This window comes from Seriola lalandi, unplaced genomic scaffold (genome assembly GCF_002814215.2).
Source record: "Seriola lalandi dorsalis isolate HSWRI2012SDOR001 ecotype SW California unplaced genomic scaffold, Sedor1 jcf7180002054345, whole genome shotgun sequence".
NCBI lineage: Eukaryota > Metazoa > Chordata > Actinopteri > Carangiformes > Carangidae > Seriola > Seriola lalandi.
Window position 1 is genome coordinate 492966 of NW_019524898.1, and position 19484 is coordinate 512449.

Sequence of the window (19484 nt, forward strand, 5' to 3'; positions counted from 1 at the left end):
GTGCGTGCGTGCGTGCGTGCGTGCGTGCGTGCGTGCGTGCGTGCGTGCGTGCGTGCGTGCGTGCGTGTGTGACGTAACATTTTGTCTGCGGGTGAATAGATGGCATTTAAACAGAAGTTGTTTTGTGTGAGTGTTTCTAGGAACACGTTAGATAACACATTAGGAATGTGCGATTTGGTAACGTTCTGATTAATTTTGGTCAGCAGGGCGGAGCTGAAGTGAGCCGGCCTGACTGTAATACCTGTCATTCATGCATTTTTTTAAAAAACAAAACAAAATTTCTCTTAATCTCTTTTAATTGAGAGCCCCAAGTGTGTGTGTTGGAGAGACTGTGCAGTCTTCTGGTAAGTAGGACTCGAGCACAACATGCTCCGGTGATTACAGAGAGCAGGAAACAAACGGGCAGAAGAGGGAGTTTGAAGAGCGGCTCTTCCCTGGCAACGGAAGCTTTTAAGAGATGCATCAGTCACACAAGTGCCTGGAAGAAAGTCCAAACGCATTTGTTACCCTGTGACTAGCTGGCATGGCGACGTGGATAGGGAGAGGCTTCTTTCTTTCTGTGTGTGTGTGTGTGTGTGTGTGTGTGTGTGTGTGTGTGTGTGTGTGTGTGTGTGTTTCTGTCATAAGCTACCTTTAGGGACAAATCTCAGGCTAAAGACCAGTTAATTTGTGACGGCTCGTCCAACTGGCGTAGAAAGAAAGTCGTGTCCTCAGTTTGGAAAAAGCTGATATTCGGTTCAGTGGTTTATGGTTATGGTTATTATGGTGAAGGTTGGGGTAAGGCAGGTAGGTGATATGGGTTAAGATAAGTTTCCAGGAAATGAATGTAAGTTCCCCAAAGGCAACTGTGACAATATGTGTGTGTGTGTGTGTGTGTGTGTGTGTGTGTGTGTGTGTGTGTGTGTGTGTGAGAGAGAGAGAGGAAAAGGAAACGGAGTAGTTAGACAGGCAGCAGCTTTTAAATGATGTTAAAGCGTGAGGGACCTGTTAAGGCTTTGACCTTCACTGCCTGTGGTTTGTGTGCATGTAGGGCAGAGAGTTGTAAATTGCACACACCACAGGAAGGTTGGTGGGGTGAGCTGCAGCCATGATTTGTGGTCTTGACAGACTTAAACACACACACACACTCACACACTCACACACACACACACACACACACACACACTGCGGTCGAGTGGCCAGTGCAGAGCCTCACTTTGAACTAAGAGGAAGAAGGAGAGCAGCAGAGTTTTATTAATAAACATCTTTCTATTTACAAATGATGAGATGAATTCTTAAGAAATAAAAATGCACCGCCGCTGGATTCAGTTCCCTCTGTGGTTTGGCTCATACGTGACTCAGTACGACCAGCAGCTCATGGTGGTTAATGTTTGATAAAATGTGCCACTTATTGTTGTTGAAATGATCAGCTCACTAAGTTTAGGATTCTTCACTTCATGTGCTACGATCAAACTATATTTTAGTATAAACCAGTATTAATGTATTTACTGTTGTGGTGATATTGTGCAAAAACTATTAAGTACTGGAGAAAAACGTAGGAAAATTTAGGTGAAAAACACCTGATATTTAAACAAAACAGCCTGTGCACCTTCTTTAAAAAATAAACTCTGTGACGTGAAACTTGCAGAACGACAGACGGGCAGCAGCGCGGTATAGATGTGAATACTGTATTAACCTCCTAAGACCCGAGCTCTATTTTTTGCTATATAGGCTGATTGGGACCTGAGAAAAATGATGTCCACATATGAGGACATTAGTTTTAAATTTCGATTACTGAGTGGCAGTATAATATCCTCATATGTGGTCACCAGGCCCTTGTTGAGAAAAAGTTAGTATTGTGGTCTAGAGAACCCAAAATGTGAGGTCCACATATGTGGACGCCAGGTCCTAGGAGGTTAAACATGCACATATGTCCTGCCACCTTTTCTCTCAGGAAATGTTATCAGCTACCAGGGGGAGAACTCACCAAACGCCTGTTTTAAACACCAAAATATGTTTTTAAAAATACAGGAAGTAAATGTGTACAGTGACCTTTTTTTTTTTTTGCCAACTTTTTCTTTATCGTACGGAACAGAATGAAGCCTGTAACATGTGGAAAATGCTGGAATATACCGAAGATAATTACATCTATAGAAGCTTTTCTTAATTAGGATATCATTCTTCCTAACTCATTCTCCATTTCTCTTCAAACACACACACACACACACACACACACACACACACACACACACACACAGTGTCTTATCAGAGCAGAGGAGAGTCTAATTAGCTAGTCATTAGCCAGGTTTCAGCTTACTAAGGCCATTACGAGCAGGACGGTCACTGTGAATGTTCAGATTGTAACAGACGCTGAGGGACTCTGTTGTCTCTCTCTCTCTCTCTCTCTCTCTCTCTCTCTCTCTCTCTCTCTCTCTCTCTCTCTGTCTCATCTTCCTCTCTCTGCCTCTCCACTTCTTATCTCCACCACCTCTTGTCTTTTCTGGTCCACAAAGTGAACAGAGGGAGGAGGGGTCGGACAGAGCCGCTGCTCAAAAGTGTCGTAAAGGCCGAAGTCTGAGACGCTAATGAGAGCTTTTTGAGGGTTTTGAAAATGTAATCAATCGAGAGTTTCATAAAGGGGGAGGGGGGGAGAGAAAGTTGGAAGCAGAAAAACTTGAGCCATAATTTATATCCAAGTCCAACTTTGTAAGGGGAACAGTCTGGTCAAGTTTTCTCCGTCATTTTTCATGCTCTTTATACACTCAAAAGACCCCGAGGAGGAATTTTTAAGGGCAATCTTAAGAGAGAATTTTGCAGGGCAAATTACCACAGAGAGCAAATGGATTTTCTCTCCAAGCCTCTGTGTTATATAATGCTTACCAGGGTTTACTTAGATATGTTTCCACTGCAGGCTGGGGCTATTTATAGGTTTACATAGTCAAGTAAAAGTGCATTTCAACATCATTATTGTGAATGTACTTAAACTTTTAAAAGTTTTTCTTCAAGTCTTCATTTCTAACTGTTTCTGACTGTTTCTGACTGCTTCTTAGTTTGTGTGTTAAATGTAAATGTGGCATCCTGACCCCTAACCTGCCTCTCGTCATGACGTCGCCCAGTTTTACTCTCTCAGCCGATTGTGGCATTTGGTGTTGTTAGATTTGCGTGTCAACACGGACAAAGACACGACAACCGTGACCGTGTGGCGTGCAAACGTTTGTGTCGGTGTTTCTGCTTTTTTTCCTGACACGTGCAAAAACACAGTGTTCCTATTATACATAAAAGACACGTGACACCTGAACAATGGCTGCATCTTTTTGTGCTGAGAAGAGTCAGTTGAAAAACTGAAACAGACCAAATGCATCCTATAACTTATGAGCAATGCTAACTGCTAACTGTCAACCCTTTGAAATCAAATGGTTTTCTGCATTAACTGGTCATAAAGTTTGATCTGAGCTTCATCTAAGTCTCAGGTGAAGACAAACGTAACGTGCTCAAGCTAACATCACACAAATAATTCTCATCTTTTGTGTGTTTATTGAACATGGCCGTTAAACATAAACTGGTGCTGGTGGGGAAAAAGCAAGAGAACCCTTTGATTTAAACTCCTTTGGCGTCAATAACCTCAACAGCATCTCTACTGGATTAAAGTCTGGGGCTCCTACAAGATGTTTAGAGTCATTGTCTTGCTGCATCACTTCAGCAGCTTCTACTGAGCTTCAGCCGGTGGAGCCACCCTGACATTATCCCGTAAGACACCTCAATAAACTCGGGAGTTCATTTCCCCCTCGATGGTGTTGAGCTGTCCCCAGATCACGATGCTCCCTCCACCCTCCTTTCGTTGTTCTGTTGTGGAGAGTCAAGCTGCTTTTTTGACAAACTTCAGGGGTGCAGTGATGTTTTTCTCTTCTTTTTTTTTTTGATGTTAACCAGCTCCAATGATTCTTTCAAGTCTTTAGCTGTTCTCTGGGTTTCATTTCTACCTCACTGATCATTCTGCTTTTGTGCTTTTGGAGTCATCTGAGCTGGACGCCCACTTTTAGGGAGAGTAGCCACAGACCTAAATCATCTCCATTTATAGACACTAACTTTGGGCTGATGAATATTTCATTTATAACCCTTTCCAGCTTTATGCAAATCAACAGTTCTTAATCATAAGTCTTTTTTTTTTTTTTTTTTAGATGAGGCATGCTTCACATCAGCAGATGTTTCATGTGAATAGTACAGGACTCCAGGTTTGTTAACTCCTGCCTCCAGTTAGCTTTTGTTGCTGTCATTAGCAGAGGGGGTTCACTTACTCTTTCCAGCCTATACTGTGAATGTTTTAACCATGTATTCAGTATGGACATGAACAATACAACGATTTGTGTGTTATTAGTTAAATTAGATCACGTTTGTTCGCCATTGTGACTTGGATGAAGATCTGACCAAATGATGATAATATTGAAGGATTCACTCACTTTTTCTTGCCACTGCAGCTGCTTTTACTGTAGCATCTATATGCAATGATAGCATTAGGGTAGAGAAACTGTTTTTCACTGAATTATTCATCATGAATTATTGTGTCACAGAAGTATTTGTAGAATTTGTATATAGGTAAAAGTGTTGACACTGTATGACCAGCTGAAGTAGCAGAGCTAATTTTGGGGGCGTTTATTGTTTAATGGCATAAAAAAGTGGATGTTGTTTAGTTTGTTTTTACCCCTGTGATGTGCTCAAATTTTAGCCGTTGTCGTTGGGTTCAGCGTGTCTGGTGCTGCTTATGAACAAACAAGATGACAGTAAGATTTCTTGGTTGTCTGAATTTGCAAACGCCTCTGGTTTCAAATTTCGCAGCCTTTTGAAGTATGAATGGTTTATCCACAGCCAATCGGGACGAGCTTTTACAACGCGGAGAAGTTTATGAACATGCCTCCTCTAGAATTGAGGTTAATAAACCTGTTCAGCAGATGCAAAAGTGGAACTGAAACACACGCTAAAACTTTAGTGGACTGGCAGCAGTAAGAGCCATTTCTCAGTGGTGTCAGGTTGTATTGAGTGAAAAGTCTTGCTTGGAAAGGCTTCAGGGCAAAGCAAGCAATCATTTGTATATTTTAGACTTTGTGCATGGATAAATATGTGCATTTTTGAACAACATATTTCCCAGTTGTCTGTCTTATCAGTGCATCAGTTAGCTTAGTCACACTGATCTAAATAATGTTTATTACCGAGCGCTCTGGTTCGTATGCTGAGAAATGTGAACGCTCGATCTCACTCGTAGATGGGATCTGTTTGCTGCTCCGGCCGTTGAGCTGCAGCAGGATGACGATGCTGCGATCTGATAGGAGCGGCGCTGTAAAGGACTGTGTGACGTATGTAAGTTATGTCAGTCGGTCCTATCAATGCAAACCAGTTCATAGGATAATCAAGGACAAAATTATCTTGCTTGGATCTGCTGCATTTGTTTTTCCAGTAAAAGCAGGATACCATCGCACCATGACATTACATACCCTGTGAAGACTATACTATATGTATATTCTGTCATGCTGAACATTTTACAGTTTTATTTGTGGTTAAAGAAGGTGAAGTTTGTATTTTTTGCCTTTTGGATAAAAATTGAAATATCTTGGTTTTATGTGATTACCGTGTGGAACAAAGCGGTAAAGCTGAGATTAATCTAGCTTGTTGTTGTCAGTAAATCCAACTAATCATGAGCAGAGTTGCAGAACGATGAAGCGTTTCATTCGAGACGTGCTATTTTCAGGCAGATAAACGTGCTTTTGCAGGTGAAACGATCATACAGGATGTTGGTGAGAACATACACACGTGATTTGATTTGAAAATGCAGAACTGTGTTCAGCAAGGAGGAACAACCCTGTACTTCTCACAGATGTGCATCACTACAGGTTTATGCTACATCCTCAACTGAGCTGTTTGTCCCTGTGCCAGGGCGAAGTCACATCATAAAGATGTTTAAAACTTCTGACCGGCTCGTTAAAACCTCTTTTCAAAAAGCTGCATCATTAAAAGTTTCTGCGTGGTGTCCTGTGGATCTCGCTCGAACTATTAGCTTCACTGTCTTGTGTGAGAGGGTGAAAAGGAAAGTATAGTGGACATTAATGATGTGATATCAATATAATCGTAGGGAAAATGTAATAAAAAAAAAAAAAGGAAAATAATTAAAAGAAAAAATTGTATATGATATCCTGTCAATGTAATAGAAAATAAAAAATAAAAAAATAAATCTTACGACAAAAAAAATGCTAATATATTATAAATTGTAATAAAATATTATATAAAATAGTGTAGAATAACATGATAATAGTGTGGTGGTGGTGTTGTGACAGAATAGTCTGTATTTTATTATATAATATAATAATTCTAAACATGTCATATTATAATAATATAATATTCATTATTATATTGCGCAACTATCTGTATCTAACGTTGAGCATGAGTGAGTCTTTAAACTTCCTACGTGGATTACATTACTGCACGTCTGTGAGGGTTGAATTTGATGTCAGCAATGGGATTAAATGGCATCTTCTCTATCTCATTTTATTGAGCTGGAAAATAATCCATACTACTGCAGCTGTATGCAAACATGCGCCACGGGCCTGGATGGTTTTCTTGTTTGGAACCCGCGATGAGACAAAAAAAAGAACACATTCTATGTTTAGCCATAAAGCTAGGCTATTTATGGATAGTTTTATGAATGATAATTCATCACATAATGTATGAACTAAACTTGATTTGTCTTCAGTAAGAGTTATACACACATCTAGTCTGTTGTTGGACCGTCTGCTGGTTTTATTAGATTGTGTCTAAATAAGGTACAAAGTAGGATGTTTTATAGTAAGTAGGATAACTTCACAAATAGATGTGACATAATAAAATGCGCTGTGTGTCAAAGGATGAATTGGCACAGAATGTCATCTTAATGTTAATGATGTTAATCCGTCATGTGTGAGAGATAGACAGTGGTGATCCAGAGCAGAGCAGACGTGATGCTGAACTTGCCTCCCTGCGTTCTTACTGTAAAGAGGACGGTCTTACTGTAATGAATCCATAAAGGTTATCAGTGTGTGAGAGAGGGAGAGCGGGGGGGGGGGGGGGGGGGGGGGGGGGGATCTAATGGTTAATGGTGTTAAACTCTGAGAGAAAAGGGGATTTGGCCCAAGAGCTGAGGAGGGGCCCTTAACAGGGCCATAGACCTGTGGCACCGTGCCAGCAGCCACTAATAGAGCCATAAAGCAATTACCAGGAAACAGAGAGAGAGAGAGAGTGAGAGAGAGAAAGAGAGAGAGAGAGAGAGAGATGGATTATGGGACTTTTGAATACAAAAATGGAGCAATAGATTTACAGTATGTTGAGTGGGAAGTTGGGAAGCTAGAAAAAAAAAGGGAATGTGAAAAGTTTTGAGAACAACAACAAAAGTGATGGAGGGAAATAGGATTTGTGCCATTTGATACGACCATTAGCTGATTATTAGTTCGAGAGAGAGAGAGAGGAGACTGGTGTATCTCGGCCTGGAGATCAGATAGTGCCGACCGTCTGGCTAACTCCCCTGTGCTCCCTAAAACAGTTGTGTGTTTGTGTGTCGTTATATTTAATATGTTTACAGGATGTTTTGTTTATCTCTGATAAAGAAACATGTTTAACGAAGTCACTGGATTTGGAAAATGGAAATGTAGATTTATGTTAAAGAAGTACATTTAGCAGTGGAGCCGCATCTTGTTCTTCAACTGCTTCCAGGCAGATATCCTATAGAGTAAAACCTTATATATATGTGTGTGTGTGTGTGTGTGTGTGTGTGTGTGTGTGTGTGTGTGTGTTTGTGTGTGTTAACATTTGTGTGCACCTGTTCAAACCAGCCAGAGGACTTTGAATATGCAAAGTGGTAGCAAATGTTTTCTGGCTTATCAGCTCGGCAGCTGCGTGCATTTTTTTTTTCTGCTGTTCTGCAATCACAATACAACCTTCCTCCAAATAAAATAGATATGAAAACTAGAGTATTAAAAAAAGGATGATCCCTTGTGAGAAGATTTGTGTTGTTTTGTTTATAGAAGTCAAAGTGAAAAATATTCTGTGTGCGATAAAATGGATCAGAATTTTTTTTTCTTTTTTAAATCACTGTGTCTTTGCAGCTTTTTCCTGCATTTTCTTTCTTTGCATTAGCTTGTGGCTTATTTTATCATTCCAATTTTGGCACAGATGGAAAAGGTCAAAGTTATTTTATTATATTTTACAGTTTATATTTGTACTTTGAGCCTTACAAGAAAAGCTCGCAGAGATACGGAAGATTTACAGGCGGAATAAGGTAGATTAGTGCAAGAAAATAACAGGCGACGAATGAAGGACGTCACCACATTGGCAGATTGTTCGACATGTTTTAAGAAAATAAGGTTCAGTGTCTTAAAATGGGAGCAGATGGCTTGATGAGCTGGACATTTTTACAGTGTACTTTATATGCATTTATGCTCTGTGAGGGAGTGTGGGCGACAAATGTGTGTATGGACTGGGTTGCTGTGTGAACTGTGTGGGAGGCTGTTTGTGTGCACGTGTGTGTGTGTGTGTGTGTGTGTGTGTGTGTGTGTGTGTGTGTGTGTGTGTTGGCTGTTGAAATATCTGCAGGGAACACGCACACAAGAAAAATACAAACAAAAAAACAAAATGCTGAGTGCTTCCTTGGAGTGAGTCCACCTCTGTTTACATGCATGACGACACACTGAGTGACACACTGTGTTTTTTCCCTCGCAGGCGCGACGATGAGGTGACCCACATTAAGATCCAGAACTCGGGCGACTACTACGACCTGTACGGAGGCGAGAAGTTCGCCACGCTGGCCGAGCTGGTGCAGTACTACACAGAACAACAGGATCTGCTGCGCGAGAGGAACGGCCATGTCATTGAGCTCAAGTACCCACTCAACTGCAAGGACCCCACCTCCGAGAGGTGCTGACAAACTCGCGCACACACCGACGCCCACACGTGCAAATACGCTCTCATTTGCGTACAGCTAATTCATCACCGTAAATACGACGAAAATCCAGGTCCACGTAGACACAGATACGACATATAAGTTCATCTCAGTGTGTTTGCTGTTTTGACGAACTGATGAAAACTGCACATAAGTTTTTCAGTGACCACAGACAGTTATTTTTATTCTTTCAGCTTCAGGGGTGTCAAGCCTGCAAAGCTTCATCCTGCCACGAGAAGCGACTAAACCACCAGAGAAATGTTAATAGTCTAGCTCTCAGTGCAGTTACTGTATCCTGTTATGGTCTAAATGCTGTTTGTGAAGCAGTTTCCCCCCCCCTGCAGATAACAGCGCTGAACACTGGTCATTTTAATTTTTAATTTGATTTAAGGCACGACTCTTTTTACATCAAATATTACGCTTTAAATTTTAATTCCTTGCCCGTTGAACCTACAGAGACCAGATCAGTGTAGTAGAGTTACAATAAAAGACTGTAGGGGAAAACCACTAATACCAGATAAATGTGTAGTTGCAGTTCCACAGTATTTCAGTCACTTTATTCAGTGAAATCAAACCCATATAAATCCCATAAACCTGCTTTATTCATGTTATAGTTCTAATCCACGACAGTTAGTAGGTAGTCTATACTGACGGCTGTCCCTTTACTCTGCTGACTCTCTTTACATTCATCTGAAGGCAGCAGAGGAGGCATCAGTATCCGGAGAGCTCAACGCACTGCAACATAAGCAAGTTCAGAGAACGTCTTCATCAATATGGACGACACATGTGCTGCAAATACTCACAACACAAAGGAAGTGTTTCCAGAAGACACTTAAAAGTGATGAGGAGGTGCCTCGGTGGCTCACCTGGTAGAGCGCCTACCATGAAGGCGTAGTCCTAACCACAGCGGCCCCGGATCGGGGTCTGACCCGGGGCCCTTTGCTGTGTGTTTCTCTCTCTCTCTCTCTCTCTCTCTCTCTCTCTCTCTCTCTCTCTCTCTCTCTCTCTCTCTCTCTCTCTTTCTCTCTACGTGCAGCACACGTGTTGTTAAATTGATGGAAGTGTACTGTGTTTGTGTTTTTTGTCTATTTGCGTGTGTTTTCTTAAGTTGCAGTGTGTTGAGCTCTCAGGGCTTCTGTACATCTGTCCCTTCTGCAGTCTCAGACGTGGGTGATGCTGCACACTGGCGTGCCACAATTACACACGGTTCCGCTGGTTAGATTTTTGTGCAACAAGCGCCAGACTGTTGCAAAAATAACCACAGAAACCTCTGTGCTCATGTGCACATCAAACCTGTCGTTTTGATTAATCATTCTACAGTTTCTGCTGCCAATCAACAGGCACGTGGGATATTTGACACAAAGAATAACTAATAACTCCCTCAGGTGGTCCATTCTTTTTGTCTCCCCATGTGGCTCCATCCAAAACATCCGGTAACGGGGGATTTTTAATGAGTCTGGCCAAAGGAACACCTGGAGCTCCCCACGTTTCAGTAGAGTACAGGTAGACACATCACTGCGATGAGCAGCAGGACGTGATAGAGGCTGTTTAGGGGTTACATTTTAGCGTGGTGTTTCCAAAAACAAGAGTGTCACATCAATACATATCACTACACGGCAGCTCGCATATAAAATTATCAAAATGGTGATTAATGCACAAACAACTGTTATGGATTACAGTAGAAAAATGTGCAACACACACAAGAAGAAAAATGTCTTCTTCTTCAGCCACTAATTGCTCTACTAGGTTCACATGCTGTGTGCTTACATTGTCCTCCTGTCATGTGGTGATGGATCGGTAGCAAACAGTGGATTCATCAGAGTAAAGTTGCGAGGCTGAAAACTACAACAAAGAGCTGAGAGATGCTGAAACGTTCTGCAGAGAAGAGGGGAACTGCAGAGTCGAGTGATAGTTCTGACATTACAGTCGTTTGATCCGTTGCTAATATAAAAGTCGGGATTAGTGCAGCTTTAAACAAAACATTTATTTTCAAAATCAATTATTAAAACAGCACAATTTTGTAAAACGTTACATCAGTGTGGCGGTATCTAATTCCACTAAGAGCCTATTGACAATGATAACTAATTATTGTCCAGGCCTGACTGGCACCAGGAAAGACTCATTAATCATGTACCAACACACATATGAGTGGATGCATTATTCTCTGCACGCACACACCCATACATTAAACTCAGATGCACTTTCACATCCTCATCCACATGCATAAATAGTGGCATATTCCCCAAATGCATCTTCAAACAAACTAAGTGGGCGGTGCTGCTGTTTTTGTTTATGCTCGCCGAGTAGCCGCGTGCTATCAACCTTCTACACACAGGTTGGACACTTGGTCACACCTACACACCTCCTTTTTGAAATGTGAGACCAAGACAGCTGGTGTATTAGCCAGGAATCCATCCGTGCACGCACTCGCTCACTCACGTACAGGAAGCAATTGGGAACGCTACATTTATATCATCATTTACACACACGCACACAAAAATATAATTTCTGTTCGGTGTCATCTCATGCTGAGCTGGATATGTACATTGACTTTTTCTACACATCTGCACGTTGCAGTGTGTACATCTCAGTTTCTATTTAGGTCTAAGAACAACTTGTGATCTATGGCTGTGGTTTATGTGGTTTTTCCATTCTACATACATGTGCTGTCAGAGCCTCCTACACGTTCTTGTTCACCACACAGGAAAAAAAACAAAAAACGCAGAAATGCAGGTTTCATCAGCTGCATGTCAGCAACTGCGTGAGGCTGCAGCAGGGTAAGAGACACTTTGATTCTCCAGTGTGTGTTTTCTGTCACAATGCACATATAGACTGACTGTTATCTTGATCCTTAAAGCAAGAATATAAAAGTTTTTCCCCTCGAGGCAGGAAGCATAATGCTTGTCCTCCCCCTCATTTGGTCAAGTTTCTGCCTCAGCTCTTCTGACTTGTCTCGATGATTCGTCTAACTTGAAACCACATCTAGCCCGAGGCTGAGCGTCTCTTGATCTCCGCAGGAGATGGAGAGGCAGCTGGTGAACGCAGCCAATCTGGAGTAATGAACGCTGATGTTCACGGTGTGTTTTTGAACAGGTGTTGTCAGCTGCGTGTTGCTGTTGTTGTTGTTGTTGTTGTTGTTTTTGTTGTGACTGAACAGGAAGCTTCACCTAAATAGACACAGCCAGCTAACATGATGTGAGGCTCCACAGTGAAATGGTTCTGATCCTATCCTCAACATCGCACATGGGACACATGAGCTTACAAACCGACTCAAGAAAGCATTTATTGTTGTTTGATATGGGGAAAAAAATAATAATAATGATCTAGTAATACTAACAAATAAAATAAACGTAAATGTACAGCAGGATTTTCATCTTGAGGACCTTCCACAAGAGAAACATCCATCGAGTCAGTTTGTCCGTGAATATCATATTGTTTCTGTCGTATTGTGTTGGTGTATGACAGTCTGTTCTCTCTCTCACCTGCAGGTGGTACCATGGACACCTCTCTGGGCGAGACGCGGAGAAACTGCTCACTGACAAAGGCAAGGCCGGCAGTTTCCTGGTACGGGAGAGCCAGAGTAAACCGGGCGACTTCGTCCTCTCGGTTCTCACCAATGAAGAGAAGCACGAAAACGTGGATCGTAAGACCAAGGTCACGCATGTTATGATACGTTACCAGGTGAGGTAACTCAGTTCAGGCTCCTTTCACACATACAGAAACTCAGATTTATAAGTTTGTAAATTTGGCTTAGCTGGATTAAGACAGCCTGGGGGATGATAATACCTAGACTCACCTCGGCAAACTGCTGCTGCTTTGAATCGTGTATTTTTAAGCTGAATTTGTTTTATTTTTTGCATCTTTAAGATATCCTCAGACCTGCAGTTGAACTGTTGATGGTTTGTCTTCAGCAGGATAGTAAATACGACGTGGGCGGAGGTGAGAGGTTTGAGACTCTGGCTGAGCTGGTGGATCACTACAAGAAGAACCCCATGGTGGAGAAAAGTGGCATCGTAGTGCATCTCAAACAGGTAGGGAAGAGGGATTTAACGAATAAAACAAACAGTGCGGTGAATCTTTTGCAGACGTTGCAGTCTCGTGAAGGCGTGGATGGACGCGTCACAATGTGCTGCTTAATTTCATACTTGCTTTTTAAATATAGAATAACTTATTTTTGTTCTGTTGACAAATTCGATTTCCTTGTCCCAACATGACGACGACGACAGCCATTTAATGCCACAAGGATAAATGCAGCCAACATTGAGAACCGGGTACGAGAGCTCAACAAAGTAGCAGACAACTCTGAGAAGCCCAAACAAGGATTCTGGGAAGAATTTGAGGTGTGTACACCAGAATTATTCCTTTCAATCAGGATTTTTAAAAAAAACATATAAACACATTTATATTTGTGCGAATATTGATAGTTATATATAGACCAGTGACGCCAAGCTGAAAAAAGCTACGTCAGGTTAAAATTTAAACACTCCGTCAAAACTGAATAATTCTCAATATTTAATAGGTTAGACATCAGAGTCCGGATCTGGGCCACCGTCCGCCTTTTTGTCTCAAAGATTATTTGCAGATCAATTCAGGAAAGCAGTGCAGAGATATTAACTAGTCTGTCTGCATTTGTATTAATGCCATGCAGCTGGTTTTCACTTATCGCAGCTAAAACATTGTAGGTTAATTCTCTAAATGCTTGACTTATTCTACCCCTGCATGAGCAGATATGCATCCAAAATGAGTATGAATGAAGAGCTTTAGAGCCCTCTTTGTATTTCAAGGGGACTTCATGCTGAAATGCTTTCTCTTAAGTGTACAACCTTAATAGAGATTTTATGTTCTTGCACTCGACGGTGACCCCTGCTGTGTATAAATGACCCCAGAATTGGCAGTAGTTGTTATTCTTTTGTTTGGAACCTGGAAAGCCTTTTTAATTTTCTTTTCTTCCATTCTGCTTTTTCTTTTGTCATTGACTATCAGGTACTTCAGCAGCAGGAGTGTAAACTGCTGTATCCCCGGAAAGAAGGCCAGAAGCCAGAAAACAAGAGTAAAAACAGATACAAGAATATCCTCCCCTGTGAGTCAAGCAGCAACCTGCCGTTTCCTGTCTCCCCAACTTCCTGTGGAAACAGTGACACAAATAGACAATAGACAATGTGGAGGCCTCAGCAAAGTGTCAAGATCTGGTTACGATAACTCGCAGTCTATCAATTGACATTAGATTTGAAAAGAAAAACAAACAAAAAAAACAATGTAATTCCAGAAAACTGTCGACATTTTCTTGTGCATTAACAACAGTTTTGACTTTGTGTTTTCAGTCGACACAACTCGTGTTGAAATCAGGGAAGCAGATCCAGATGTTGCCGGTTCAGACTACATCAATGCCAACTACATCAGAGTGAGTCTTTTCAGCTTTACAAAAGACCTTGTTATCAGCACCTGTGCTTGATCAATGACAGTAACACACAACATTCAGCAAACACTCAAGATATATGTGACGTTCAGGGGCAAATTCACCTTTAACATTAAACTGTTCCAAAGTGATAAATACATCAGTTAAAAAACAAACATACAGTGTGGTTACCTCAGAATTGTCAGTCAACATAAGATGAAAACAAACTTCCTGTTTTATAAGCAGAACTTAACTTGCTTTACAGTGTATGCATGAAGAGGGGCGCTACATGGAGGAGGGCAAAGTCTTCATCGCCACCCAGGGGTGCCTACAGAATACGGTCAACGACTTCTGGAAGATGGTGTATCAGGAGAACACGCACGTCATCGTCATGACCACAAAGGAAATAGAGCGAGGGCGGGTGAGCCTTTATAGAGCAAATATTCAGTGGTATAGTTTCAGTGTTGTGGAGTAATTGTACTTGCTCATGTACGCCTTAATGTTAAATGTTAAAGGGCAATTTAGTAGAAGTGTTTTTGTGTATTGTGTTTCTAAATCAAGTAGTTTTTTGTTTTTTCTCCAGCATTTACTCCTGAATGGTTTCTCTGTTTCACTGCTGTGCTCCTTTGGGCTGTTTGCTGTTGATTGCTTGTGATAATGGAGAGTCATGGAGTGAGGGGCGTTTGTTCTGCGATTGGACACGTTTAAGATTTCATAATGAGAGCGAGAGCGAAATACCTAAAATGACCCTAAAACATTACATATGGAAAAATCCACTACTCTCTAAAGTAGAAGGTGCGTTCACCAGCAGATGGGTCACAAACTGCTCTGACGAGCAACAAAGGACAACAGGACAAACGAGGACAACGGTGTGCGTCTCATACAGACGCAGCTTGTTTCTGTCAGTCGACTTTTATGTCGCCATCGAACATCATTTGTTCTGCGTTTTCAGATGAAACACAGCACTTGATGGCATTAGCTGAGTTCAACAGAGATGGGTGGATATGCGTAGTAAGGATGATGTGTGTGTGTGTGTGTGTGTGTGTCTGGTGTGGGGGAGGGGAGGGAGACGGCTGACAAGGATAGTATGACAGTTAAGCTGATTGGAAAGCTGCTTGAGATGAGCTGGTTCTTTAGATTGTAATACCCGTCACCCTCCCTCTGCTTTCTCTCTCTCTGTCTCTCTGTGTCTCTCTCTCTCTCTCTCTCTCTCTCTCTCTCTCTCTCTCTCTGTTTGTAGAACAAATGTGTACGTTACTGGCCGGACTTCAACGCCACCAAGGAGTTTGGGAAGGTGCAAGTGAGGAATGTGGACGAGCAGCCAGCACAAGACTACATCCTCAGGAAGCTGGAGGTGACCCGTCTGGACCGGGTAGGAAGAGCTGTGTACTCAGTCAGAGCTGACCCACTGACCTGGGGTCAGATTACCCAACACTTCACACACATACACACACACACACACACACACACAATCCTCTAGCACGTGCTCGTGCTTGTGATTACACTTACGGGAGGATCGACTGCATGGATGTGAAGAATACAAGGAGCAGATGCAGAAAGATTCTAGTTTTCTTACAATGAAGCTTTTAAATAAAAACCCTTTGATGCAGCGTTGTTCTTTTGTACCTGAAAACAATTCTGACTCCAGTCAGTCTGAATTTGATTGAATAGGGAGGAATATAAAATGGCGTGTATCCTGTGGATGTCCAGTCTTGTTGTAGCTGGTGTGCGGATGTGATGTATCTTCTGCACAATTCAAAATCTCATATTCTAAATATTCTACGAGTACAATGGTGGAGCTCACAGTCTGCTAATTCTGTCTGAGAACAACCTGGTAATATTTTAATATTTTCACCAAAGACCGCCGCCACCCTCCCCCCCCATCCAGTTCACTGTCAATCTCCTGCAAAAGCAGGAGCCTTTTACATGTTATACTGCACACAGGAAAGATTCCTGGCGCGCTGTAATCCTCCGTACTGGTCCTAAGCGATAATTCCTCTGAGTAAGAACAAGATCCGCAATCCTCATTTCGCACAAAAGCGTATTTCAGCATTCAGGGAGGCTCATCGGTAACTGCAGCGTTACCGCTCTGCCAACAAAGCCCTACACATGGCAGCTGACCAGAGAGTATGCCTTCATCACACTACAGCACTTTTGTCCTGACTGTGTTGTTGTTGTTGTCTTTTTGGAAAATAAATCAAATCAAAGTATTATATATTTATATATATATTAGCTTTTTATTGGTTCATGTTTTGTGTGGAATGAAGATTGTGGGATTTTACCTTTTTCTTACAGTGGGATTATATGTTTTGATGAACACTGAGGAGTGAAGCTTCAAAACTACCACATAATAAACAATATGAATACTCCCATTAAAAAAATAAAAATCTTCTTCATCATCTTCTCCTGCTGTGTCCTGGTTGTAGAAGGAGCCCGTGAGGTACATCTGGCACTATCAGTACCTGAGCTGGCCCGACCACGGGGTGCCCAACGAGCCTGGTGGTGTGCTCTGGTTCCTAGAGGATGTCAACCGCACGCAGAACTCCATTCCAGACACTGGACCCATTGTCGTACATTGCAGGTACAACCCGGGGGGGGGGGGCGGGCGTTGGGGTTTATATAAGCGTGCGGTTGAGCCATAAGTTAATTACTGGTGTGTCAGGTAGAGAGAATAACAAGCCGATGTGCCAACACTGCTCTGAAGCTGATATCGACAACAGCAGTTATTAAAACCTCATCTTGCGTACACGCGTGCACGCACAGTGGCTGCTGCCTTCCTTATTGCACGAACCTGAGGCCTGTGTCACTGCGATACTGAAGACGTCCAAAAGTCTTTTGCAGCTGTCTATGGAAACACTGTAGACTTGGTTACAACAAAAGGAAGAAAATAAGACCTTTGTATAGTTACACGGTGCTTTCATTTAACCCTGGAATTTGTTTTAAAGGATGCCTTAGGCGTAGCTCTATAGAGGGTGCAAGAGTATTTAGAATATTTACAGCAGCAAATTTATGTCAGACATAAATATAAATGAAAGGAGGAAAAAAGACCCACAAGTTGGGCCAAAATCAAGGAACTTAATAAAACAAAACTCTACAAGTGCATAACAAAATTCTACAATAAGTAAGGGAAGTGCAGTACAGCGGTTTTTATTTTATTTATTTTCTTCTTCACGTTGATTCGATTTCACGAGACACCTGATGACCTTGCTTTCTAAGGATGAATATATGAGCTTTGGGTTTCTTGAAATATGGTTTCACTTGGCCACTTGAGTGCGCTATAATTAAGGTTGAAAGTTTTACCTTCATATTAGCAATAGGCCTTCACCAACTTTTTTCTCTTATCACATTAATGCCCCAAACACTTGAGCTGTAATAACTCTCAGTAACTGTTAGATAAAGTCCTTCTTTAGCCAAGTAACTATCATGCCATGGGTTTTATTTACATTGCTCTGTTTTACTTCTGAATTATCTCAGCTTGACCAATAACAGCTGTTTTATTTTTGCTCTTTGTCTTGACATAAGAGCCTGAAATTAAAATTTGTAGTTTAGTAAAAAAGAAACACTGAGTCATAGCTGAGCTGAGTTGTAAGTCTTAGATTTATTTCCGTGTTACAAACATGAATGAATTCCTGCTGTGTAAATATTTTTTTTATTTAATGTGTTGTTATCATCAAGAGTGCACTGAGTCATTTTACATTAACAGCAGACACGTGACTCTCACACATGTTTGGTAGCAAATGTAAATAGATTAATCCATCTGGTGTGAATAGAAGAATCCGGTTTTCGCCGCGTGTCTATCACCGTGCCCAGACACCCGAACACGTCAAGCAAACATGATGACAACATGAAACTCATTACTGTCAACTGCCAATCAACGGGCTGCTGATAAATTTGTTATGTTAAAATATGTGACACAACAACAAATTCAAGGGACTTTATTGCTGTCGCCAAACTGTGATTCACAACCGTAGATTTTTATGTGTTACTTCCTTTGTCATGTTGAATTTGAGAAAAGTTTTTTTGCCTCGACTTTGATGCTTAAAGTGTTTTAATTACACACAGTTTGACTTTCCTCTCTGCTGTCCCCGCAGCGCAGGCATCGGCAGGACAGGCACCATTATTGTCATCGACATCCTCATCGATATAATTAACCGCCAAGGTACGAAGCTGAGATATAAAAGTGACACACTCTATTTCATTAAAATCTTTGTGCTGTGTCTGTGCTAATCTTCTGGATGTGTGTGGACATGTGTGTGTGTGTGTGTGTGTGTGTGTGTGTGCGTGTGCGTGTGCGTGCGTGTGTGTGTGTGCGTGCTCCAGGTCTCGATTGTGACATCGACATCCCCAAGACCATCCAGAGGGTACGGCAGCAGAGGTCGGGCATGGTGCAGACAGAGGCCCAGTATAAGTTCATCTACATGGCTGTGCAGCAGTACATAGACACGGCTCAGAAGAGACTGGAGGAGGAGCAGGTAGTCCGCTACGCTATAAATCAATTTCAGGGGCGACTTCAAATGCAGGAATTAAAATGCATCACATAACACTTTTTGACACGGTAATGAAGGCTTTAAAATATTTATGTGCGACATGTGTTTGACCTCATAGTCTGAAGGCCAGTGCCGTGTGTTATGTTATGACAGCTAGCGCAGTGAGGCAAACAGCAGTTTGGCAACTATCTCAGTAAGTTTCCAGTGAATGTGGATACCATCTGGGACTGTTTAAAATTTAATTCAGGTCTCAGACACAGGACAAGTTTGTGAAAACTTTGTCAAGGATCTTGTCGTCTAAACGGAGTCTGACTGATTCGTGTTGACACTTTGCAGAGGAATAAGATGAAGGAGAGGGAATATTCCAATATCAAATATCCCCCGATGACCAACTCGAGGTCCAAACCCAACATGGCGTCCTCGCGCTCCTCTTCTGTGTAAGTAGAACACATACCATAGTGAAGGTGTAGTGACCATTAATGTGATGATTAAACACATGGTCACAAAACTGGTTTTATAAGGAATTATATTATATTTTCTCTGGCCTGGGAGTAATGTTTGTTATAAGAATGTATATGTAATATAGTTAATGTATAATTTAATGCAGAATTGGTGCAACAGTGGATTGTGCGAGTTTCAGTCAGCACCATCAGTGTCAGTGCTGAGA

At 41.7% G+C, this 19484-nt stretch overlaps 1 protein-coding gene across 4 annotated transcripts in view; it reads left to right on the forward strand.

Annotated features, from left to right (window-relative positions):
• Window positions 1-19484, forward strand: part of ptpn11b (protein tyrosine phosphatase non-receptor type 11b) — a 40801-nt gene that overhangs the window by 16115 nt on the left and 5202 nt on the right. For 3 of the 4 annotated variants that reach the window (XM_023407705.2, XM_087174377.1, XM_023407708.2), the window contains exons 3-14: window positions 8716-8910; window positions 12424-12616; window positions 12847-12966; window positions 13162-13275; window positions 13919-14015; window positions 14257-14336; window positions 14596-14751; window positions 15571-15702; window positions 16757-16911; window positions 18422-18489; window positions 18651-18802; window positions 19154-19254. In XM_023407705.2, coding sequence (XP_023263473.1) covers window positions 8716-8910; window positions 12424-12616; window positions 12847-12966; window positions 13162-13275; window positions 13919-14015; window positions 14257-14336; window positions 14596-14751; window positions 15571-15702; window positions 16757-16911; window positions 18422-18489; window positions 18651-18802; window positions 19154-19254 — 1563 coding nt within the window. The remainder of the gene's footprint in view (window positions 1-8715; window positions 8911-12423; window positions 12617-12846; window positions 12967-13161; window positions 13276-13918; window positions 14016-14256; window positions 14337-14595; window positions 14752-15570; window positions 15703-16756; window positions 16912-18421; window positions 18490-18650; window positions 18803-19153; window positions 19255-19484) is intronic. The other variant, XM_023407706.2, reaches the window with a different exon arrangement.